Raw genomic sequence first — 26,135 nt, 5'->3', positions numbered from 1 at the left:
ATATTAAAGTATATGTAATTTACTTTTCTAAATGAATAGAGCTATAAGATAAAAAATATCACTGCTATTATCTTCAAGATATTTGAAAACTGAATCCGTTTATAGCAAAATTTAAAACAATGGCTAACTTTTAACCAATCAGAAAATTCCATTTCGATTTTCGCTGAAACCGCTGGAACGGTTTTTCGCAGAATGTTCTAATGTCGACAGTGACCTTCCTCGTGCTTTGAACTATCTGTATGCCAAGTTTCATAGCATTTGATCGGTTGGTTTAGGAGTCTATAAAGGACAGACAGAAAGACACATTCATTTTTATATATGTAGACTATAAATCGACACTGTATGTAAGAGTGTTCCCTCAAACTAAATTATTATTTTCCTTTCTCCAACTGATTTTTCACAAGAAATTTAAAATAATCAAAGTGACCCCGATTCATGGTAACAAAAATTATTTTTGTAATGATTATAAGGAATTCTTGGATTCTTCCGTTCGTTTGAAAGTGTGTAAAAATAGTCGAAAGAAATTTTATTCCATCAAGTTTTAAACATGTTTCTCTCTTTCTGCGCACTCAGAGATATTTCGTCGTTACTTTGAGAGGTATACATTGCGTAATCACGTTACATCAAGGTTACATAAATATCCTTATTTATTGGTTCTCATTGCCTTTAACAGTTAAATGAATCAAATGGATTGTGATGTTTTATTTCTCATCATTCTCGCTTTTTAATGGGTCTTTAAACCTCGTTCACTGAATGTTTCGTTGTTGTTCATTTTTACTTCTTTTTTTAACGATTGGAAAGTAACTTAGAAGAAGCGAGAGTTGAAATAATAAAAAAAATTATTTCACTTTTTGGATTAGTTGAATAAGTGGTAAGTACTGTTTTAATCTCTCTTTTTTGCCCAAAGATTTCTGTATTTGTAATGAACACAATTTAGGGACTTTCGGTCAGTGGCCCGGGGGATGTCTCCGTTTAATTTGCATTAATGACAATCGCCGAGGCACCAAAGGAATTTTAGACTTGCAATTTTTTTAATTTTTTTTTTAAATGTAGAGGTTATCTCGAGGATGTAACTACAAATTGTGTAATTTAAGAGGCATAATTAATTGTATAATTTAGGATAATTTAGGAAATTAAAGTCGTGCTCTGTTCATTCTTTCGATTTATAATATAGCGAGATAAACAACAGAATTGGAATACGCACAAAGACGAGTGATTTAAACAAGTGTGTTTATTTATATTTACCTTTGAAATTAATAGAATGCCAAATTTAAGAAGACAATTTTCATCCGTTCATTTCAACTTAGTTTTTTTTTATTATTTCGGACACTCAATTTATCTTTTATTATTATTGGACACTCAAGCTCAATAAAATGCAAATAAAAGTTTGAAAATATAAACAATTAATTGCGTTTGTTTATAAATTAATAGTTTGCGATTTTAAAATTTGATTTATTCTTTATATACATTTTAAATTTAATCAGTTTATTAGCTGTTTTTTATTCATAAAAATTAAATAGTGAAAAAATCTCATTAGCATGTGGGAAGATTTTTAAGTATGAATAGCATTTTTGTTTAATACCACTAAGCAAGTATCCTTATTTTTATTTTAATAAAAATACGATCAAAGCATTATATATGGAATATTATTAATTATGAAATTTTCATACAATTGTTAAAGAAAAGTCTTATATTATTACTATTATCTACAAGCAAGTTAGATTTAAAAAAAATACTGCTTTTACGAAATACAATGAAAACAATAAGAATTTTCTGATAAAAAAAAAACATTTTGAAAAGCACACCATTTAACATGATGTCAAACTATCTCAATTGTTTCTTGTTCCCAAATTTATGTACCACAAGTCAAAAGTCTTGTTTTACAGATTTTCTAAATGATACTTATTTAAAGTCAATTTTAATTCAAAAGGCTGCTGCAAATTTTTAAAACTTGTGAAATTTGAAACGATTTTCTTAAAAGTTATTTTGACTTATAATTTTTAAAGAAACTGTAAAAGTACTTTAATCGTGCATGTAAATAAGTTGTTTAACTTTTAATCATCGATAAATGCTTTGTGTGATGAAATTGAATATTTTGTTTGGTTTCAATTGATTTTCATCATCTCCTTGCAATTTCATTTTTCCACAATCAGCATTATACATTAGTTTTCAGCTTTGAAACAAGAATAAAAAGAATTTAGTTTTCTCTTTTAATCATTTTCAGCAATATTTTTATTTGAATAAAAAGTGCATTAACTTAATTGTATTTCAAAAAATGGAATTTTAAAAATTAGTAAATAAAAATAATGAAAACAGTGTTTCAAATAATAAAAACAGTATTTGATTAATAAAAAAGAGTATTTTAAAATTACCAGTTTGCCACCACTTCTTAATTTTTGGTAATACATACAATGTATGCATATATATGCATACATATGAATCTGTTCAATATATATGCATATTCAATGTGTATATGTACAATACACGCATGTACATAAGCACTCTAAATGTATATATAATGTTTGGATGACATATGTGCTATGTATACATGCTCCATGTAAGCTTATACATTTGAACATTATATGTACATCAAATGAATTTATTTACAGATGTACAATATATGTATATCCAATGCATTTTTATACATGCGTGCAATATGTTTTGTACATGTGTACAATATGCACGCTCAAAAACTGTATGTACGAATGAAGTGAAATTTCAGTATATCCAATGAAAATATGCTCATATGAACAATATATGTATTCACATTCTATGTATATCTCTACAATATGAGAATGCGCATATTTATTATATATGTGCATGTAAGGTACATGTATATGCATATACACATGCAATGTTTGCTTACACATACATACATTGCACGGACCCATGTACATACGTACTTATATTGTGTGTGTATAACTACGCACCTTATTTGCATGTACATACACACGAATGCGTATACATCATATGCGGATACATGCGTGTGTACATACTTACGTAAAATAGATTACATTCAATTCATGTATGTTCATACATGTGTAAAATATACGTGATACAATTTATGTATGTACTTTTATACATAGTGCAGACAATGTAAGCATGTTCGTACAAGCAATGGCAAGTACATTTTGTTTATACTAACACGAACATGGTATATTAACACAAACATAAAGAGCACACAAATATGTGCATACAATATATACATTCATTGTATTTACATGCACTCTTACAAGTCTATATTGTTCTCACATACATAAATTTTAGGCATGCATTTACATATCCATTTTCATTGCATACGCGCTTACGTTTGTGGTACGTAAATACGTACAAAATGTAGCATTGTACTATATATTGTACAATCTGTATTGTATAACATAATCATACATACAATTTGCAATCATATTTACTTGTAATCACATTACATGTGATCATATATTTCGATTACTTGTGATCATGATTACAATAGTAAACAAAATCACTCAAATTTGTAATGAATACTACAAGTAACTGATTACTAGAATTGTTGTAATCACGATTACAGCGGTGATCAAAATTAGGATGTATTAAAATTCGATATTATGATCATATTAAAGAGAAAGTTTACTAATGCAACTTTTATTCGATAAATTGCGAAACTATTTGTCAGTAAGACTATGTTTTTAAAAATAATTTTGAATTTAAAAAAAGAGCAACTAAAAGCTACAAATATGAAAATATAAGCAAAATAAATTGAATTATACAAATTTGTATAAAATAAATATTATTGAAGTAAAAATAAGTATAAATAAGATAATATTTGAGCACAATGTATATTATGCTCTTATAAGGCATATAAGGTTATCTAATAAAACAGATTAAAAGAAAAAATAAACTATTTCAGCTTTTTTTCTATATATATTACGAGATTGTTTGTAAGACGATGTTTTTGAACAGAAACCGAAAATTCAAAAATAGTGCAGTTAAAAAAACTATTGCAACAAATATAAATTAATTGGCAAATATAAATTTTTATTTTTATTTAATTGCTAAATTATTCAGTTTAAAAAATCATTAAAAAAAATCCATAAAAGTAAAAACTCTAATTTAAATTAATAAGTGTTTAATTCATTATACTTTTTTTTGTTAAAATTTATCAAGTTTTTGAAAGCAGTTAACCTTTATTTTAAAGCGATAAGGCTCAAGAATATTCTAATATACAGATTTCAAAAAATAAACTCAGAATACCAATATTAGCCTTTAATTATATATTTATGTAATTATTCAGCTGAAAGAAATATTTTCGCAAATAATAATCCTTCTTACTTTTGATAAAGTGAACAAAAGCAGTGAGTGCGAGTTGCTTGTTACGTATTATTCGAAAAAAGGAAAGCAAATCGTTTCCCACATTAAGCGGTTATCCAACACGTATCATCGAGTATGTCCTAAATTATACAGCTTGTGGTTACGAGTCCGTCGTGGCTATGAGTTACACTAACACCTCCTAAAAGAAAGTAGGCTTGTTTACCATAATCGAGGAATCCATTACTTCTTGTCGTTTTTATTTGCTCCCTCTGCGCAGTTTAGTAACCCAAGCGCAGTATTTATGTTCGTTACGTCTGACTTCAAAGTTGAGTTGTTGGAAGGTTTTCTCTCGTCTTGGAGGTGCATTCTTGGACCCATTTTTTTTCTCTTTATTTATGTTCATTTCGACGTGGATACCGATACGGAAATGTTCCCATGGTCTGCGAGAAACTAAAACAAATCACCAAAGATAGAACCAACTCAAAATGTGTAACTCGTAGACAACCCTAGGGCAAACCTCTACATACTTTTTGTAATTTTTGAAATCCTATTATCGTGATTTTAGTTTGACGAACAGGTACCGATATGATGAAAAAAAAGTAGTTATACTAAAACGTGCCTTGGATCCAGTTATGAAATTCAATTGCCACCTCTCAAAAATTGTCAATTTGGCTAAAAATCGAATAAAAAGAATGTTTATTTGATTATCACGAGCAAGCATTTTTCAATTGAATATTGGTATGAAAATAAAATCCCTGAGCATTCACACATTTCTGTATAATTTCAGGAAAATATTAAGAATATCAAACTGATTTGTAATTATCTACTCTTTATGATAAAAGGTACTTTATTTAAAATCACATTTTATAGCAATTAAGTTTCAAAAATTAGATTTTTAAAAAATATTGTAACGCCGAGTAAAAACCGTTGTACTAGATATCAATGCCTCACGCGCACAAGCGTCTGATGGCAAGGATAGTGATTATTCATTTAGAAATATCGATTTTTTAATAGTTTCAATTACTTTCCGTGCTTTTTTCATTAGTTCGGTTAAACATATGCTCAAAAACGTTCAAATGAGATTCATGAAGTCAGATAACTAATAGCTTAAATATTTGTCATAATACTTATACGAATCTTGTTTATAGATTAGTCTGAATAATTATCATAAAACCAAAATTTTTTTTTCTTTTTTGATGTGAGCTTTTAACTAACCGAAGTCGAGTCAATTTCTTTAAAAAGAAAATTGCAGCCCCAAGCTAAGCATTCGTTCTCTTTAAAACAATTATTCTTTTGTTCATCGGCCTGTCTCAAGATTCTAATTAAAAAAAAAAAAGATCGTTAGTGAACTTGTTATTCTGAAAAAACGGTCGTAATGCGTGTTAAAAAAAATGGGACATATCTCAAAATGCGTGTTTAAGAAAGTATGAGCTCAATTATTTTTTTTTCAAACTTCTCTTATAAGAATTTCTCTTTGTTTTAAATAAAAAATTTATGAATGGATCCAAATACACGTTCATAACATGATGTCTATTTGTCTAAACCACTTATGTTTGCACATTTTTTATTATTTAGCTTATTTAGTTTGTAAACTTTCGTTGTTAATGCATTTTATTAAAAATCTTCTTCGAAAAAAATTTAATGTCAAAAGTTGCTTTAGAAGGTTGTCACGGGACTTTTAATAGCAGTATTAAATTTACACTATAGAATTTAAGATTTTTTTAAATAACTTTATCACTTAGTGTTCTTAATACGGAGGGAAGACTGAGAAGTAATATCTGTATACTCCATCTTGAAACTTTGAACGTAATGATGATGTTATGTGCTTAAAAAATTATGCACAAAATTCCTCGTTTAGTTGTTAAATTTGGGATAATTAATAAAAACGAAAGTTTTTTGTTGCTTTGTCTATTAACACGCATTTCGCATTGCTCGCATTTCTGTCTTAAACACGCATTTCTAGTTCTGTCCAGAATATAAAGCCATCCGAGGCTTAGAGCAACTCAATATTTTATAGCAGCTGCTTTAAGTTCATTTTTATTTTATAATGATAGCGTCAGTTCAAGGCTTTCGATGACATCCTGATATCAATGTTAAAGTTAACTACAATACGTCATAAAATGGACCCAAAGATAAAACTCTGATACTTCGTTAAAAATTGAAGGTCGTTTTGATTAGAGCCTTCAATATGTGATTACTCATAAAAGGTTTTGCTCGGTCAAAAAATAAAATTGCTCAAAACGGGTATTAATGTTAACACTTTTTTTCATCAGCTATTGAAAAGTTTGTGCTGAACAGTGCAGTGCTTCAATGAAAAAATATTTGTGCCTAAAATTAAGGCCCCTCTTTTTTGGAGAAAAAAATTTTTAAAATCTTTTTATTTCTTTTTTTCTTAATGATTTCATGTTCAAGGGTATGAATGAATCGTAATACTCAAATAAATTTACATATTTTCTCATTCAAACACTATTTCAATGAAAGTTCGGGAAAATTTCCGTATTGGTATCAACGGCAAAATACTCACCAAGTTTTGGCGATTTTCGGGTAGCGACACGTGACAAACTAAAAAATAGTATATAGGGGCCGTTCGAAAAGTACGTACACGAAAATGGAGAACTTTTAACCCCCTCCCTCCCATTCGTACATTACCGTACATAAGGTCTTACTCCCCCCCCCTTAGAGTGTGTACATTTTATTAGTCTACCCCCCTTTTTCATAAAAATTAAAATAATTATGTTTTAAATAAAATTAAATATTTATTTGAAATAATTTATTCATTTAAATTATTTAAATAATAACACCCAACTTTATCTTTGAATTAATAAATAAAACAATCTTATCTGATCAACATAATAATTTCCTACAATCAATACAATTAATCAACAGTATTTTCCCAAGGACATTCCAAATGCTTCTCGAGAGACACCAATTCAGCGTTACTCTTGTCTGCCACTGATGAAACATATAGATTATCTTCATCAACGAGATCATCTTCGATCCACTCTGCATCCTCTTCGTTTTCCTGGTTTCGAAGGATAACCAAAAGTTCTTTCTGTCGACAAGCTGCTACACGAACTGGTCTTACTTTGTTGATTTGCAAAGAAGATTTGCATATTTTCTTGTGATCTTTCAAACAAGTTAAAGATGCAAAATATGTACCACAAGTAGGACAAATTTTGCGTTTAATATCACCTTCCACCGATGGCATTGTATGGTATTTCTGTGATGAAGTTTAAACCTATTTTTTGATTAACAACAGCTTTTGCAATTGGCTCCAACGTTTGAGATAAAAATAATGATCGAAAAAATCCTCGTGGTTGATTAATATCAAGTCCATCATCAGTTTGTGCTATGGGCACAGGCGCTGATAAAAATCTGTTAGGCACAAGCTTAAGAATTGAACTCCGAAATTTAGAACAGCAGGATTCATCGTTACACTTAACGATTTGCAGTAGATATTGGCTGTTTCTCACGTGCTTAGCTTGCCAAGTCAGATCTTTTTCTCGAATTTGCGAAGAACACAGTTCTGAGTTTTCCGGGTGAATGTATTCACTCATAACTGGAAACTTGTCAATTTCCGCATCGGACCATATTTCCGCTAATACCTTTCCTGCTTCTGCAAAATTTTTCTCCTCGAGAACTTTATCAATCGTTTCACCTCCATTGTTTAGATGACTACCAAAATGATCGTGAGGAAGAATCACGCCACTCTACTCATGCGTCTTTCGACTCGATTGTACGCGCTTCTTCCACGAGCAATACTAGCTATAAATAATGCGTCGAGGTTCTTCGTTATGAAATGATGGATAGCAGTTTGGATGACTTTAATGTACCGTGGGTTTTCATCGGAACCTCCGTCTACAGTGAAGATCCCCACAGGTTTGACTGAATCATCATTTCGTTTTAAAGATCCAGTAAAAACAGGCAATTCGAAAATATGCTCAATATCTGCTGCATGCGAATAGGCAGTCGATGATGAATTCTTAGCAGATCTTATAGTTACATAAGTCGGTCCCGAGTATGCAAGTATTTTGCGAGACAACTTTTTTTGAGAACTGATTTACTCATTCTAACAAGTGGTCGCCGTGTGAAAAAAAATACAAGAACAAACATATGTATAATACATGTGTAGGAAAATGTCAAATTTAAATTTGGTGTATGCTTATAATGTACGTACTTTGTATAATACCTCCCCCCTCCCCATCGTGCAAAAACAGTATAAAATAGCAAATACCCCCCCCCCTTCGGGATGTACGTACTTTTTGAACGGCCCCATGTGACAGAAAGGGACCAACTCGAAAGGTATAACTCACCGTCAACCTCGGGCAAACCACTATAGGTTTCTTTTTATTATTAATTTTAGGAAGTTAAAAAACTGTTTAGAGCATGGATGTAGGCATAACCAAATACGGAAATATCTCCGAATGTTCAAAATTACAAAAAGAGTGAACCTAAGAAAGTCATTTTACGTAGCAGCCCATGGTGGGGCCGATGGATCATGAAAACTCAAGATCTACAGTTTCGTGACATACGGAAATGTGAAGCCTTAACTTCCATTGTATCTAATGAGTGATTAGTATCAATATTTTTAAATTTTCATGATAACGATCAATAAAATATATTTTCCTAACATATCTTGAGTACAATAAACATCAACCCACGATAAAAGTAAAAAGATGTCCATAAATGTCAGTACATGATTCATATCAAGCACTATCGACAATCAAAATAGAATAAATATCGATTCATGTTATTAGAATTATGATTATTAGAAGCGTTATAAAAAATTAATTTTTTTCCTTATTTAATCAAAGAAAAGTATAAAAACAATGCAAATTTTTTTAATAATCGGGAAAAAATTTATTTCCTTATGAATAACTGAAAGAAACTGTAAAAAAAGGGGATGAAACGTCAAAATAGAAGAAAAAAAACAATACAAATGCTTAAAAGTATTGTAAGAATCGCTAGCATGTTCATTTAAAATAGCATTAAAAATTGTAATCATGTTATTTAAACATAGTTTTTTTTACTATTGTAAAGCTAAGTTTTACTGTACAGTCGGCAAAAAAAAAAAGATATCACCCTGAATAATTTTCGTTCTAATGATCGGATTTTCACGAACTAAGTGTTAATCTTAATGGTTCCTGGGGGTGACCTCAAATATGCTAATTAATTAGTGCTAACTATTAATTAAGTTACGAAATCAGACACAAAAACGTACTTTCTCTGAATAAACATATATTTTTTCTTACATATTTGGATTCTTAACCTTCAAAATATAGGGGGTAGCCGCAATCTGGGAAATATGATCCCCATAGTTTGGTCAGGAGAGCGATTCAAAGTTCGTACCCCTTAATGTTAATTTCACTTTTTACGTTTTTAGTCATATTTTAAAAACTAATAAAGCAATTCGAAGAAAATTTCACCCAGTCATAAAACTCATTTACCCAAAGATAATTTCACGAAAAAAATAATTTTTAATAATTGTTAATTATTTTTTATTATTTAATTAAATTAAGGATGAAAAATTTTTGAATTATAAGGTATGAATTTTTTTATACCATATTAATCTACATATTTTTCAATTGAAAAATCTAAAGTTTCAACTGTTTTTATTTATTAGAAGCTGAGAAAAATTAAAATTAATTATTTTTAAAAAAATAATTTGGCGACAATGAATAAATGATTAAATGGAGCGATTAATATTAAAATGTGATAAACTTGCGAGGAACTTGACTTCGCGCGCTTAGCATAAAATTTCATTCATATTTTTTTCGCTAATAATCGTTTGCTTTTATCTTTTCATTTTTATTTTTTTAAGCTATAAAATACGATGTTTCTTCTTTAGTCGTCTAAAATTCTATTTGCAATTTAGTAAAGAAATTTGAATAAAACATTTTATTGAATAAAATACATTTTATTCAGAGAATGTGGAGTTTTATAAAATCATGCTTCTGATAGAATATGATTATACAACAGATTGTGCTTCTTTAATGTGATTTTTTTATTTTCTCAATAACTGATAAAATTTCAATAATATACATACGAATGAATAAATTTGGAATAAAATATTCATCAATTTCTTGAATATATATTTTATAAATATTAATAAAAATACGCAGTCAACATTTTTAAGCATCTCTCACAACATCGCAAATTTCTCAAAATCTTATAGGGTAAACTAACCAGTGAAGGAATACTTAAGCTTAGCTTGTCTTTAAAAAAAATCATAAAAATTTCAAAATTTGTAATTTTAGCTAAATGACGAATTTGTTATTAAATGCATGTCGACATATTTGTTATTAAATGCAAATTATGTAAAAAAAATTTAGATTACTTACATAATATTGTTTTAAGCTTTTGGTGGTTTAAATAATAAGCAGTAAGATAACCAAGTGAAGGAACAGTTCTTAAATTGAATAAACACTAAATTTTCCAGTGAATGAACACTTAATTTTGAGAATGTTTGATGCTCGTTAGGAATCCTTAGGCCACACAGATATCTGTCGCCCTGTAGATGCCTGAATTGACTGATGTTAACACAGGCGGGCATTAGGAAAATAAAAATCTTTTAAGTTTTCGTGCCCCCATTTCAGTATCTTAAGGGCCTTACGAGCTCTGTTTAAAAAGAGAGTATCATATCAGATATATATATATATATATATATATATATATATATATATATATATATATATATATGTAACATAAAAAGCTTCAATTAATCTTTTTATGTTAGTTTCTTTGCTATAAAACTTCATCCTAATTAATTATTCTAAACGAAATACTTTCTCACACTTTTAAAAACCACATCCTGTTCTTAAATCTATTTTTGGCTCAAGTATGCATTTAATTAAGAGCAGGACATTTTTCCCTTTGCTCTTGTGTGGGAAACGTTCGATCTATTTCATAAACCAATAGCAACTACTAAGAGTTCCCTCTTTCCCTAAATTAAGACATATTACGGATTTTACTTTGCAAGATTTTCCCTAACATATAACCAAGGAGCGCAACTTTTCATGTGCACTTTCACTCATTCTCATGACTGCTCTTGTCTAATAATTAATAAATAAATTTTGTACCCTCCTTCCCGACCTATGACCTGTTTTAATCCTTCCACTCGGCAACGACGTTATATATATATATATATATATATATATATATATATATATATATATATATATATATATATATATATATATATATATATATATATAACAAAAATAATCATAGTAGCAGTATTTGGTGGTAAATGTAGCTTATCGTAATTGAAGAATATGCTGTGCGACATTTTATGGTGAATTTGCGAACGTAAGTTTCAGAATGTATCGAAACATGTGGATGCTATTTGCTAATCATCTTTATCCAAAGAAAACCATGTAACGTAAATATCTAGCAAAATGAAGCAATTTTTTAAACAATGAATCATACAATATGCAACATATTATTTCTATATCTTATTCTTAAACATAACATATTTCAATGTTTTTAAAATGCCACTAAACATTCAGCAATTCATTGAGTTATAGAAAAAAGAAATCGTAAATTACAGAAAACCTTGTGAATGTGCATTAGAATTACTATACAATCTACATTTTATTTTTCATGCACTTTTTTTTCCTTCAAACTTTCATGCCTAGAAGACTCGATTAAAGCTGTAAAAATCATTATCCCTAAAATTTTGTATATAGCTATTATAAGTTATGTTAATTTGATTTTAGTATGAAATCCTCGAATAAACATAGGAAAAATAGCATAATCTAAATAATATCAGATAAAAAGTTCATGTATTTAAATTCTGAAAACTTATATATCGATTCAAATTTTCTTTTCAAAAGAGATTAAAATAATTTTTTATTTTATTTATTTATTTATTTTTTTTGCTTTTTGGACATAAATGAACTTAAAAATTGTCTATTGCCTAGAAACTTCGAGGTGTTTTCTATTAACTATTAATTAAACCTCTCAGAGCAATCACAAAACATTATTTCAATTTTTTTACAGTCAGAAATTGGTTGCCTAGCAACCTAGTAAAATTAAGCGTTTCTCTTTTGAATCAGTCAAGGGTTATCTTAAAATATTTATTTGCGCAGGCGACTTTTTTTGGCGGCTTTCTGGACTATCGCCAAATATATAAACCTTTATTGCAACCCAATTTACGACCCAATTGTTTTAAAATTTTGTCTACCCCCCCTATTTTAAGAGTCAGGATTCCAAATATGTAAAAAAAAATACATGTTTATTCAGAGAAAGTACGTTTTTGTGTCTGATTTCGTAACTTAATTAATAGTTAGCACTAATTAATTAGCATATTTGAGGTCACCCCCAGGAACCATTAAGATTGACACTTAGTTCGTGAAAATCGGATCATTAGAACGAAAGTTATTCAGGGTGATATCTTTTTTTTTTTGCGGACTGTACTCGTTTACATAAGATATTGGAAAAATTGCAGTCATTTTTAATTTCTTAACAAATTCATTCAATTTTTTTCCCTTCCAATTGTTGCTTTTCATTTTTCGTTTATTTAAAAATTAAACAGCTTGATCATCGATACTAAACTAGATAGCATTTATAAGGTGTTTAAAACCCTAATGTAATATTTCTTTCCGAAAAAAAATTTCTTCCACAAATGGGTTGGAAGAAGCCTATTTCTTCTAGGGTGGTTTTCTTCTGGTTTTCTCCAAGAAAATTACCTTCTGTGTCCTGTATTCTAATTCCTTTTTTATTTTCAATGTCAAATGCCACCAGCATAACATTAGGTATTACAAAAAAACTTTATACGAAGTTTATTAAAAATGTTACCTATTTCTAATAATAACTGCAATAAACTGAAACAATCATTCAACTCTTATCAATTGCTGAACTCACGAAAGGCTCAAACTTCTTTTTTATCATTTTACTTTATTATATTTTATAAAGTTATCAAAACCACTTATCAGACCAAAAACGTCCTCAATGTTTGATTAAATTCTGAATTAAAAGGAATTCAGATTTAAAAATAAGCATTTATCGGAAAGGAATCGAGCTGACAAGACTTTTTGATGACGTTTGTTCTGGCATTATCTTCAGTCATAAAGTAATATACATTTTCGAAAGGTATGTAACAATTATATTTTTTAATCAGGTACGATGCATCATTTGCTTTTGATAATTTTTTTTTAATTCATGAACACAAAGGATTCTTTCAATATTTTTTTTTCTTTGTTTAAAGATTTTGTACGTCATAATTTGAAAGCGTGAGTTTTTTTTATACAGTCAGTCTTTTTAACGAAGGTTAGTTTTCTGGTAAATTTTAATATTCGTAGAGAAGATTACTAGCCATGACCATTTCTTTTTCCATCAGGGCCGGGATAGCCTGGTCGGTAGGGCGCTGGGCCCATGTCCGAGAGTTCGTGGGATCGAACCCCGCCGGCCGAAGACTCCCCGTGTAGTAAAGTGACTGATGCACGTTAAATCTGTTGAGTCGCAGAAGTCCTCCATGTTCCTATAACAAATCAAAACCTCTGGGGGTACTGGATGGGAGATCGGTCGTCTCTGATTGAGGTCAAAATTACGATCTGTGGATGAATGGATGTACGAATGAATGGGTCCGCCCTATAAACGGGTGCGACGCAAGGTGTGGCAGAAGTCGAATGTTTGGCCATAGATGGCGCTAATGGAAAACAAGAACAATCGCATCCCCTCTGCCTAAACAGGCATACGTCAATAACAACATTTTTCCTTCAGAATGTTCATCCATCTGTATAAATGTTTTGTAAAAGTTAGGGTTAAATTTTATCGCCTAGTTATAAATTATTAAAATAATAATACCTTGCCGTGGCTGCCTTTAGAAAAAAAAAATTTTGGAACTACGTTAATTATTTTGTTGTTCAAATTTACAAGCTTTAAACTCCAATGAAATGATCGATGAAAAATCAAACTTTGGAAATTTATTCACAACTAAATAGATATTATAAAATTTCGTAAATACGTTTCTCGTACAAGAAATCGCAGAAAAAAATTTATTTTTGCAACTAAACTCTAAAAATATATATATATATATAATAATTTAGCTATCGTAAAGGCTACATCTCAAACTGCAACACAGCTCATCCACTAGAACTCTTGCGGCTCACAAAAGAACATTCTGAGGTGTTTAGAAAATATAACCTTAATAACGATGAGAAAAATTTATCATGTTCTTCTCGCTTGTTTTAAAAGATTTTATAATGAACAATGGATTATTTAAAAGAGTGCTTGTTTCTCATAGAGGGACTCAACAACAAATAGAGTGTCTTAACGTTATATATAAATAAAGTAACTTCATTCGCATTTTCTCTCTATGGAAAAAAAAATAAGTTTATTGCCGTGCAATGTAAATTTGTATACTCCTTTTTTTAATTAAAAAGTAACATTTGAGTAAAAAATGCATTTTACTCTAACTTTTGGTATTGTCTTTCTGAACTAACTTTGGCTTTTTTAATAGATGGAGTTTTTAAAGGAGGCTCTATTTTTCGCCACTAGCACCATCTCAAGCATTTCAATAGGAGTTGCTTCCGCATCTTTAATCCTAGGATATATCCTCGCTGCCTCGGTGTATTACATTCTCAGAGACTACGGAGTTCCCCCTGGACCGACAGGAGTGCCTATTCTGGGATGGTGGCCATTTATAGTGAGTGAACACTCTCACCTGCAGCAGCTGGAACTGAAGAAGAAATACGGTGATATTTTCAGTTTCAGAATCACGGGTGCACTCTACATAAATCTCGCCAGTCAGAAAATTCTGAGGGAAGCCCACATCACTAAAACGGACTACTTCAGGGAGAGAACACCTGATTTCAATCTTCTGGCCAGAATTTTTGAAGACGGTGACTATTTATTCCTTATTCATGCATACCGACAATGTACGAAACACCGGCATTGTATGCATTCCAGTTAATTGTAATCAAAGTACATAAAAAGAAAATTATTCTATATTTTACTCATATATTACGTTCAAAGACTAATAAGCTTTAGGCAAAGTATGAAATAAGGTGATTATTATATATTTTATCTAAGCACAGTATTTATAAATACATATTCTAGGCACAGTACTTACATATTTTGTATTTACATATGCTCTTTAGGCACTTTTTTGAAATTATTTAATACTTTATTTCGACACTGAATAAGAGATTATGATATATTTAATCTAGACGCTGTATACAATAACAAATTCTCTTTAGGTAAAATATGAAATAAGAGAATTATTATATACTTTGTCTAGGCACAGTGAACAATGAGATATGCTCCTTCACAGTTTAAAGCAAGAGAATTATTATATTCTTCACCTAAGCACTGCATTCAATAACAGATGCTCATTAGGAACAGTATAATATAAGATAATTAATATATACTTTATTGAGGTACAGTACCTAATGATTATGCTCCAGGGGCACATTTTGAAACAAAAAAAATTATTATATACTTTATCTATGCGGTGTATACAATTACAATTGTTCTTTGGACACATTTTGAAATATGGGAAATATTATGTACTTTATTGATTACCTAAGTACCTAATGATTATGCTCTTAGTGCACATTTTGAAATAAAATAATTATTATATACTTTATCTAGGCAGTGTATACAATTACAAATGCTCTTTGGGCATACTTTGAAATAAGTTAACTCGTATATACTTTGTGTTAGGCACTGTATACTATCCCAAATGCCCTTTGTGCACAGAATGAAAGATTAATTATCTTATCTCGTCTCTTTACAATGAAAAAATGCTCTTTAGCCAAAATATTAAATAAAAGATTTATTATATACTTTATTTAGGCACTTTATATACTGATAAATGCACTTTGGGCAAAGTGTGATAATATAGTTGGCAGTTATAAGTCAGATAAAAATAAACAGTCTATTATTCCGTTTAGCTTTTTTTTTCATAAACTATTACTGATTTGATGTGTTAAGTGTGGGGAATTCCGTGCCTTCCTTGACGGTTAATCTTATCTCTGGTAATATATGATGATTGCTAAAAATTTAGCTGCATTCTTTTTAAAGAAACAAAATTAAAATATGATTCAACTTGCGACACTAAAATTTTGCATATTTCATACTTGAGCGTTTGTCATTTGGTGTTGTATATAATGTTTAAGAAATGCGTGAAACGTTTAATTATATTATACTTTGTCTTGTTGATTTCGGATATTCGATATTGTATACAATATCGGCGTATACATTGTTGCCAGAAGTATATTCATTTATATAAATTTAGTTGATCACCCTGAAAGTTTCAATAATCTACTTGTTCTTTCTTTTGGCAGAAAATTTACAGCATTTCAAAAAATATCTTATAAAGATTTTTCTAAACTAGAACTTTTTGAGAAGCTACAGAAACAAATTTAAATTTGTATAAACGCTTGAATCGAAAGTATTTTCCGCAAAATCTTATTTTCAAACCTCCTTCCATCGATGCATTAGCCTCTTCTTAAGCAATATATGCTTTTATGTAGTTTTTGCTTTTTCATATCTCTATCTTTCCGAATTTAAAAGTTTGAAAAGTGATTTTTTTCACTCTTTGAAGTTCATGCAATTTTGAAAAGCCGAGACAACATTCTCTATCCTTCAGAATCTACCGTTCAGATTCATACTCTTTAAACTAGTTTTAAAAAAATTTCAAGTTGTTGACTAAAAAGAACGATTTCAATTGAGGAGAAGTTTTTACATACTGTAGAATCTTAGTTTGTAGACGGTTAATGATAAATGGCGATTTCTTTAGCTTTATGACATTTTCCTACCGGTCAATGTAAAAAGATCCACGGCTTAATTCTGTATCTATAGTTTTACTCTATAAGAAATCAGGAAACCAAGAAATGGTGACAACTTTTTTACAACATAGTGGTGTATTAAAAAACATCATGCATAACTTCTGGATCTAAGTGTTTCGCATTAAGATGAATTCAAACAAGGCTTAACGAAATAGAAGCGGATAAAAATTTATTGTTTTAAATTTGTTTAAGAACATTGAGAGATACCTGCGCTTCTTATGACATATAAATTTCTTTATTGAACAGCATTACACATATAATATTTAACATACAATCAACATATTACATTTTACTTGTGTTTCGACGGCATGTTCAATTTCGAAATCAAACTTTCATTTTCTCTGCTCAATTGTAAACAAGAAACATCGATCGTTTAACGAATAACGTGTAAGGCCAAAATTAGCGAGAATAATTCATGAAAAACATCGGGTCTTGGAGTAGGCTTTATCATATCGCTGCTTCAAAACTAAAATGACACATCTGCAAGCATAATAGGTTTGCAGATGTGTCGTTTTAGTTTTGAACCAGCGATATATTGAAGTTTAGATTTAACTTCACCCTTTAAATTGTGTAAGTATAGATCATTATAGTTCATTTGTTTATTGTCTACTATTCTTTGTCCACGTAGGAGTGGTGTATTCTAGAGGAGAAAAATGGCAGACTGTGCGGAGATATTTTCTGACGCAATTCAGAGACAGAGGCATGACCCTCTTTAAAGAAAACACAGCGGACGTCGCAGATGAAACTGTCTGCAGCCTCGTGGAAGACCTCAGAAAGTGTTCGAAAGAGCCCGTTGACATACTGAGACTTTTAGTGAATAAAAGTAATCGAATGATTCGTAACACTTTATTGGGAATCAGCACACCCGTGACCGAGGAAGATATAAGCAGCATTCAGGAAGAATACAGACAAGTGAGCCAGATTGTTCATTCGAAGAATATGCTCTTGCACGGAACCTTCGCTAGGTAAGTTCGTGCAACGTCTTTTTCTTTTTCTCAGTGTTAAACTACTTATAAATTGAAAGTAGTCGCAGGAACGTTAAAGATTCAATGGGATTCATGAACAATACACAAACATCTTGAGTAACTTTTGATTTAATTTTCGCGAACTGATTGACACACGTAATGGTTCAAAAGCCTAACCCTAAATATACAAATTACAAAGCGAAGACGATATCTAAAGTTAGTTAAGAAATCGGAAACAATAATGTATTTTTTCAGAATGAAAAAACTTCTCTGTAAGTAACTCTAAACTAGAGGCCGTTAACCAGTAGCTTGTGAAAGAATTTCAATTGTGAATGCCAATTCTATCGAGCTGTCAATTATTTAGAAATTCAATATCAATTATTTAGAAAATGTAAGAAATATCACATTTAAACATTATTTTATTTCTCCAAATTTAATTTTTTTAGGTATTTCGCTATAAAAATATGTTCTATGATCAAGTATTTGTTTACGTTAAAAAAAACACATAATTTTTTGTTAAAAATTTAAAAAAATTACCTATAATTCAAGATTGTGAAAGAAGGCTCTTAACGGTGTTTTATTTCTGCGAATTCGTTTTCAGGTACTTTATTGCTCCGTACCTACATTTCTACAAAGAGGCGATGAAACTCCACAGCAAGGTGAAGAGTAGATTTCAAAAAATGATTGATGACCACCGACGGACATACGATGAAGATAACATTCGGGACATCATCGACGCATACATGAACGAGAAAAATTTGAGAAGATCTAAAGGAGACGAAACGTATCAATACTTCACAGGTAACCATTTTAGAACATCATTAACATTGTTTCTGCTAGGAAAATACATATCACCCGTGCAAAGTATATATTTAACATCAGGGATGTATACAATTTGGTCAAAATTGTCCGGACGACAGCCGAAAAAGTGGAACTGCATCACAGTGTGGGAGTTTTTTTCATGGTTTGACTTCGGTCCCTTAACTTCTGTGATCGGAACATGAAGTCTGAGATATATGTGGACATTCTGGACAAAGCTGCTTTTCTAACTCCTTGGCAATATTTCGGGGAAGGCCCCCGTTTCTCTTCCAGTAAGATAACTGCTCCAATCGAAAATCGAGACATACGCATCTATGATTTGAGGAAATAGATTTGCTTTCTAAGACCACCAACTGCAAATCCCACGTAGTCATTCAAATGAACCATATTCACTACCGGTCACTCATTTCAGCTGGAAGTAAATTTCTGTATCCACCATTCAAACACAGTGCCTCCCTAGGATGCAAAAAGGGGTCCACCCTCGTACTTTTAGTAGTCTGTACCAGCGAGAATACCGATACTTTTGTCTAGCCAGTGTAGAACTTGGAGCTGAGCGGAACACAACACACTCAAGCTTTTATGGTTTTCATTATTTAGTTTATTTGCAGACTTATGCAGACTTCTATGATAAATACAAACAAGCTAACATGCGTATCTTCAGATTTCATTTTGCTATAAGTATTTAAATTCTCACACTTTTATTTATACATATATGGTAACCGATGAATTAATCATATTTTTTTGTGTTATTATGGAGGTGCTTGCACCAATTGTTCTAAAATGCTTATGACAAATGAGCAAACAAACAAAAATTATCTGTTATTATTTGTTTCTCAAATGTGTGCTTCGATTCTTTTAGCATTTGCATTTAATAGAATTTTTATTTAATGATTAAAATGATCTGTTGATTTCTAGACGAAACTTTGGTGAGCAATCTCTTACAGTTTGTTGGAGATGGAGTTGTGAATGTTGCAACTTATGTGACATTCATGCTCATGGCACTGTTGGACCACCCCGAGGAGCAGGAGAAGATCTACAAGGAACTGGTGGAGGTGTGCGGAGAGGACAGGAATCCAACCATGGCTGACAAAAGCAAACTCAGATACTTCAACGCATTCCTTTTGGAGGCTCAGCGATTGGCTAATTTCATTCCTCTCTTTCCAAGTCTGGAATGCACGAGTAAGCTCAAATAAGTCATTAAAAACAAGATAATGTTTTTTTTCACACGCTGACTATTCGGATACCTGTGATGTCCGTTTTATATCGCACTATTTTCCAATCGAAATTAACTGTGCGATATTATTTTTCTGAATGAAGTAAGGTTAGGTTGGTAGATGCTTTATTTACGTCACTCTAGAGCTGCACAAGGGGCTATTGGAGACGGTTTAGGAAACAACCCTGAGGGTGATCCGAAGACATGCCATCGCAATTTTGATCCTCTGCAGAGGGGATGGCTATCCTGCTTTGGAAGCCCGACAACCTTCGAAATCGAGCACTTTACGATGGAACTCTTCAACGAGGTCCGCGCCCCCTCGGTCCCCATGCAGTGTGATCAAAGTGGTCACCCACCCGCTTACCGACCGTATCCAGCGATGTTTGATTTCGGTGTTCAGTATAAGGTAAAAGTATTTTATTTCGGTCTTAAAGACAAAACATTCACCAATCAAAAATACTTTGCAATGTAGAAACAAGAGATATTGCTTATTTGCTTTACATTATAAAAACGTAAAAAATAATTTTGAACTCTTTCGACAGATTGCTTTTTATTATTAAAGTAGGGATACAATTACTACAGCAATATTTCAGTGTAGGACGGATAAAAGTAAAGTATTGAATTCTTTATTAGATTTGCTCATTTGTGAAGTTTTACTGATTTATAAAACTGAGTTTACCATAAGCTTTGAAAATTAAATTATTAAAGATCGGATATCAAACGGATCAAAGTAATATAATTGATTTTCTAAAAGAATATGAAAGATAATCTGCAAAAAAATAAAAACTCAAATGTTTTAAAAACGCAACAGAGATTATTAATAAAAAATGAAGAGCAGAGGGTTTTGATCCCAGAGCTATTCAAGAACAATTAGTAGAAATAGCATTTCTGAAATACACATAAATAAAGATCTATTGCATAAATAGGAAAATTCAACCAGATTTTCATGAGACCCTTGTTTAATAAAATACCAAAATCAATTGAGTCAAAAGCTTCAGAAAAATTTGTGCAAGCCAAATCAAGCTGGGATTTATTTTTAAAAACAGATATGATTTTAATATTTATACAAAGCAAATTTGTTGCCATGGATGAGTTAACAGAGCTCCCACTGATCAGGGAGAACATGGAAAACCTGGAATGGTCAGGGAATTTTATTTTAACTCTAAAAATCAGTGAGTGATTAGGAAAAGTGGCATTTTTTTACAAAACAAACTGTAAAATCACTGTATTATAACTGGAAAATAACCAGTCTTAGAATAGTAAGTAACAGTAATAAGTTATTGAGATTTGAGTTAAATAATTCTAGCATCTACATTACAAATATTTTAAAAAATTCCACTTTTTAGTGAAACTTTTCAATTCTTATTCTAATATGTCTTTTTGCTCACAAAATCTAATATTTAACATTTCAAATAAAAAATCAAAGTTTTCTGATGAACAATTGTGCATGGTATAGATGAAATATGTCAGGGATTTTCATAAAAATTTACCTGATATACATAAAAAAGTTGGAATTTTTTTTTCGGAAATTGAGAGAAAACACTGATTAAGCATAAAAATATATTGTGAGATAAGATGTTTATCTTTTATGAAATTTTTATATTGTGAGATAAAATGCTTATCTTTTATGAATTTTTTTTTTACATAAATTATACTTTTGAGAAAGTGCTTATGGGTCTGCTGTTATTATAGTCACATAATTTGAACTATTGTCCTATACGGTCATATTATAACCACATTAATTTTTCTAAGAGTATATAATTATCGTCACTATGTATATGCATAATAATGCAATGTCAAAGATATTTTAATGTATAAAAATATTCCAACAAGCATTATAAAAAGCATATATTAGCTAACCCTATAAAATTAAATTCCCCTTTATTATCCTCCATTTCATTAAGACAAACTGTATTATATCTTTTCGAACAGAAGAAACGACCGTCGGGGGTTACAGGATACCTAAAGGAGCCATAACTGTCACAAACGTCTATGCTATACATAACGATCCCAATGTATACGAGGATCCAGATAAATTTAATCCTTCCAGATTCCTTGGAGTAGACGGAAAACCAAGAGAAGAATTACCCATTACATTCGGTGTAGGTGAGTCACTTCAAGTTTTCTATTTTTTCATTTATTATTATTTATTTATCTGTTTATTATTATTTATTTATCGGTTATTATTTTTTTACTCTTTTGAAATTGCGTCGTTTATTTGTGTTTCGCAGAACTCAACATAATAGATTACAGAAGGGTTTAATACCCATCAAAAGAAGCAATATTTTTTTGTGGTAAAAATAGGGTTGCTTTCACGTCTCTGAAAGGCAGAAAATAGTGACGTCATCACTTCTGACGTCGCTTTGCACGTCACTTATCTGGGTGGGCAGTGCAATGGCGTTCAGTCTCAAGGTCAAGGTTTGAATCCAGATGGATAGAGCAACTGACAAAAGAGAGCTGATTTTTGATGGATACCACAGGCGGCTATTTTCGAAAATCACCTATTCAAACAACGCTGAATGGAAATCATTTGCTTTAAATAATTAATATTCTGGCAAACAAAAATAATCACACCACAACTAGATAGAGGAGACCTACCCCTAAGAGTGACTGCACCTTCGCCTAACTTCGTTTGATAGATAAGAAACAAATCTTTTCTTGAATTCTAGATTATTTTTGGAGAATTTTTTGCGAAATCATTTAATTGTGAAGGATTTATGAAATCGTCATTCCTTTCTTTACCAGGAAATCGGTATTTTTCTTTCATGCCTTCATAAGAAGGTATCTACGACTGGGGGAGAAGTGGAGGAAGGTGGACTTAGCCGCTACGAAACGATTAACTTCACCTTCTTACAATCACAAGTTCTTTCGTACTATTTTTGCTGGAGATACCAAGTAAAGCGATTCTTCTGTGGATCTTGATGAATGCTCGAAGGAAATTACTTTCCCGAGCACTTAATTGATTCAGAACTATTGATATGATCTCAATTCATCATCAAATCTGTTACGATCTGGTGTTTTATAAAATGCAAAATGTTGCAATAGATTTCTCCACTTTCTGCTGTACCCGTCTCAATGATATATACATAATTTTAAACATCGATCCAAAAGACACTGAGATACATTTAATCAGTTATTTCTTAAGGCAAATGTATTTAATCTAGGCAAATGTATCTCACTCTTATGAATATCCCATTGGACTTTGTCAGGACGAGGGCACCAAATTCGTTGGGATATCCTATGTTAATTGTTCCATTAACAAATTACCATTATCTGAACAAAAGCATCTCACTCTTATCCTCATATCAATTTGCCATTTGATTTTGTCCCACTTCCTGGAATATGATACCTGTTCACACATCACCTCGTACGCACAACATAAGCAGAGGGATACACCGGAAATATTTCTAAATTTCTTCAGGTTTTAGAAAGCTCGTTATTGTTTACATTCAGTCAACCATCCATAAATGATATCACATTTATTCAATATTTGTAATTTCCTCCCCCTCTTTATCACCAAATGTTCCACTCAATCATTTCCTCTACTCCCCTTTATCGCATGCTACACTCTATTAAATAAACATATTCTTGGAGCTCAGAAACGAAACACAGCAATATTGGTTTCGAATTTTATTTATAAACTTCAACTGTATTTTAATGGCATGTGCGAACACAACAAAAATGCTTTTATGTGAGCTTTTTTTGACTAAAAAGTTTAAAAAAACTAAAATAAGCAATATGAAAGTATTTAATATGCTGATTTTAAATATTTTTATGATAGCCTAAATGTATGCTGTAAAGCTTTTGTTACCATTTCCCTCCCTCACGATACAAATTGTTACAATTTCCTTTGGGAGGGATTTGCCTCTTCCACCTCTTTACACTTTGACATCATCTGTAGACGCGCCATCTGTTGACGATTCTTATACATAAATATACAACTTGGGGAAAATATATCTTTTCAAACCTGAACGCAGAAAACAGAATCTTCTTCCACTTTACTTTTATTGTTTCTCTAATCGATGTCGGGGACAATTTTGTGAGCATAATGAAATTAATATACTTGTTTCCATTCCAGGTAAGAGAGTGTGTCTCGGTGAAGGCTTTGTTCTGATGCAAACGTTTGTTTATTTGGCAGCCATAATCAAAAACTTCAAAATATCGTATCAAGAACCAAAGACATATTTTGAAGTAGTGATGTCTCGAAAGCTCAAAATATGCGTCACGCCCAGGAAGTAATAACGAAGCTGCAACACAAAATGGAACATTTGCTCTGAGTCTTTACATCTTCATCTAAGATAGATTAATCTAATCTTGAGAACTCAATTACAGATGAAAGTTTTTTGTTTGTACATCACATACTTTGAATAATCCGGCTCTTGGCAAAAATTCTCTAAAATTTTTCCATTCGATGTGCTAATTAAAAACTTGCACGAATTTTTACACTGTCTGAATTTTTAGGCTTATTGGAATGCGCCCGCTTATCTATAGGCTAACTATAAAATATATCATTCATTTATCAGTTGTTGTAACCTAAGTAACCTTTGACTACTAAGTAACGTTTGTAGTAACTTTTGTACTAACCTGAACAGGCTGTAGTAAGCCCAGAATGGACCTTTTTATAGCCACATTATACGTGTATTGGAACAGATTAAAAAAAACTATTCACACGAGGCCCAATATCGGTAGCGTAATGTCAGAAGAAGAGTGTAAAATTTCGTTTTCTTTTACATTTGATTCTACTAGTTTGTCTTCAAGTAACCATAGTCAAACAAAAAGACAGCTTCAAGTCAGGTCGGAATTCAGACGAGTGATGATTGGCTTTTGCATCAATGGTATCAAGGAAGAATTCTTAATTTTAAGAATGGTGCAAATTAGAATAGGCTTTTACCAAGCTTGTGACGTCAAAACACTGCACTCTCGAGCCTGTTTTAAGTCCTCATTTAAATGGTGTGTAAGAAAATTCAGTCTGAGTTGTTCTTCATCCAATTGTTCTGTATTTACTAAATTCTTTTTCTAATCAGCCTAAATTCATATCGAATGATTATTACAAGCTTGTAAATATCCTGAAGGTTATAATAAAATAGTGAAGGAAATTTCAATTCGCGTGGTGCATTACGAAATGCCGGAGAGATTTGCAAAGAGCCGAATGAACACTTCTTAATACTAACAAACTATCGGAAAGTTTTGACAACCGTCATGAAAAATACATTATGCGCATCACTATAGTACAATCTGTTAACTATTTTTTAAAAAAAAAACAAGGTACAAACAGTATAACTCACCAATAGTATTTTGCACCACCTCATTTCGCTACTGAAGAGCGAAGCAACCTCAGAAGTTACCACAAGGACCATCATGGACGGTGAATCGGTTCCTATATCTACCGTTGACTCTTGCCTTGGCCACCGCTATCCCCAATTATCATTCACACAATATATATCACTCACAGCAAGTTTTTAAATAATTATGAAACTCATTTCAAAGCGCTCAATTTATGTGACTGCAATTTTTTTAAGAATATTTTCGCAAAAGAAGTGGAATGTTTATGTAAAGAAGATGGCAGAAAAGAAAAACTTTAGGCTCACCATCATCATGTTCTAAAATTGTTTTTATAAACAGTATCAATAAAGTTTTTATATCATTTTGTAAAATAAATTTATTTAAAAAGAAATTTATTATTTTTTTTAATATCCCATGAAGTTACCAAAACTTTTTAAACTTGTTCTTACACTGAAATACAAACTTTGACTGCCAAAAGGACTCCACTTTTCGGTCGAGGGTTTATAATCCTTTAGTTAAATTTTACTTCTTTCGTTGTCTCTAAAAAAATCTTCACAGTCCACTGAGTCATCGGGGCTCATGATTTGTTCTATGGTCTGGAAATATGCATGCGAAGAACAAATTTTTCACTTAAGACATGCAAATTATTCAATTTCTTCACCTGAATAAACGATTTTTTTTAATATTTCTGCTGATACTATATACGGCAAAATTTTAAGCCAAGAAATATTTTTTAAGAATTTTTAAGAATTTCCATGTTAAATATTTTTTTGGTTT

General features: G+C 31.0%; 1 protein-coding gene across 2 annotated transcripts; it reads left to right on the top strand.

Moving 5' to 3' along the window:
* Positions 1–565: 565 nt before the first annotated feature.
* LOC107443487 (cytochrome P450 2J2) lies at positions 566–25,733 on the top strand. Of its 2 annotated transcripts, none has more exons than XM_043050097.3 (7): positions 566–871; positions 14,747–15,128; positions 17,707–18,043; positions 18,645–18,844; positions 19,778–20,041; positions 22,008–22,181; positions 24,154–25,733. In XM_043050097.3, exons 2-7 carry the CDS (start codon positions 14,747–14,749, stop codon positions 24,312–24,314), a joined length of 1,518 nt encoding a protein of 505 aa, XP_042906031.2. In that variant the 5' UTR covers positions 566–871; the 3' UTR covers positions 24,315–25,733. The 2 variants fall into 2 exon arrangements, with proteins under 2 accessions (XP_042906031.2, XP_042906030.2); XM_043050096.3 differs by lacking the exon at positions 566–871 and adding an exon at positions 13,233–13,377.
* Positions 25,734–26,135: the final 402 nt, after the last annotated feature.

The sequence above is a fragment of the Parasteatoda tepidariorum genome, chromosome 6 (genome assembly GCF_982258835.1).
Source record: "Parasteatoda tepidariorum strain Cologne lab strain chromosome 6, Ptep-v5.0, whole genome shotgun sequence".
NCBI lineage: Eukaryota > Metazoa > Arthropoda > Arachnida > Araneae > Theridiidae > Parasteatoda > Parasteatoda tepidariorum.
The sequence above is the reverse complement of the archived record's forward strand: the minus strand, read 5'-3'. Positions and strand labels throughout refer to the sequence as shown.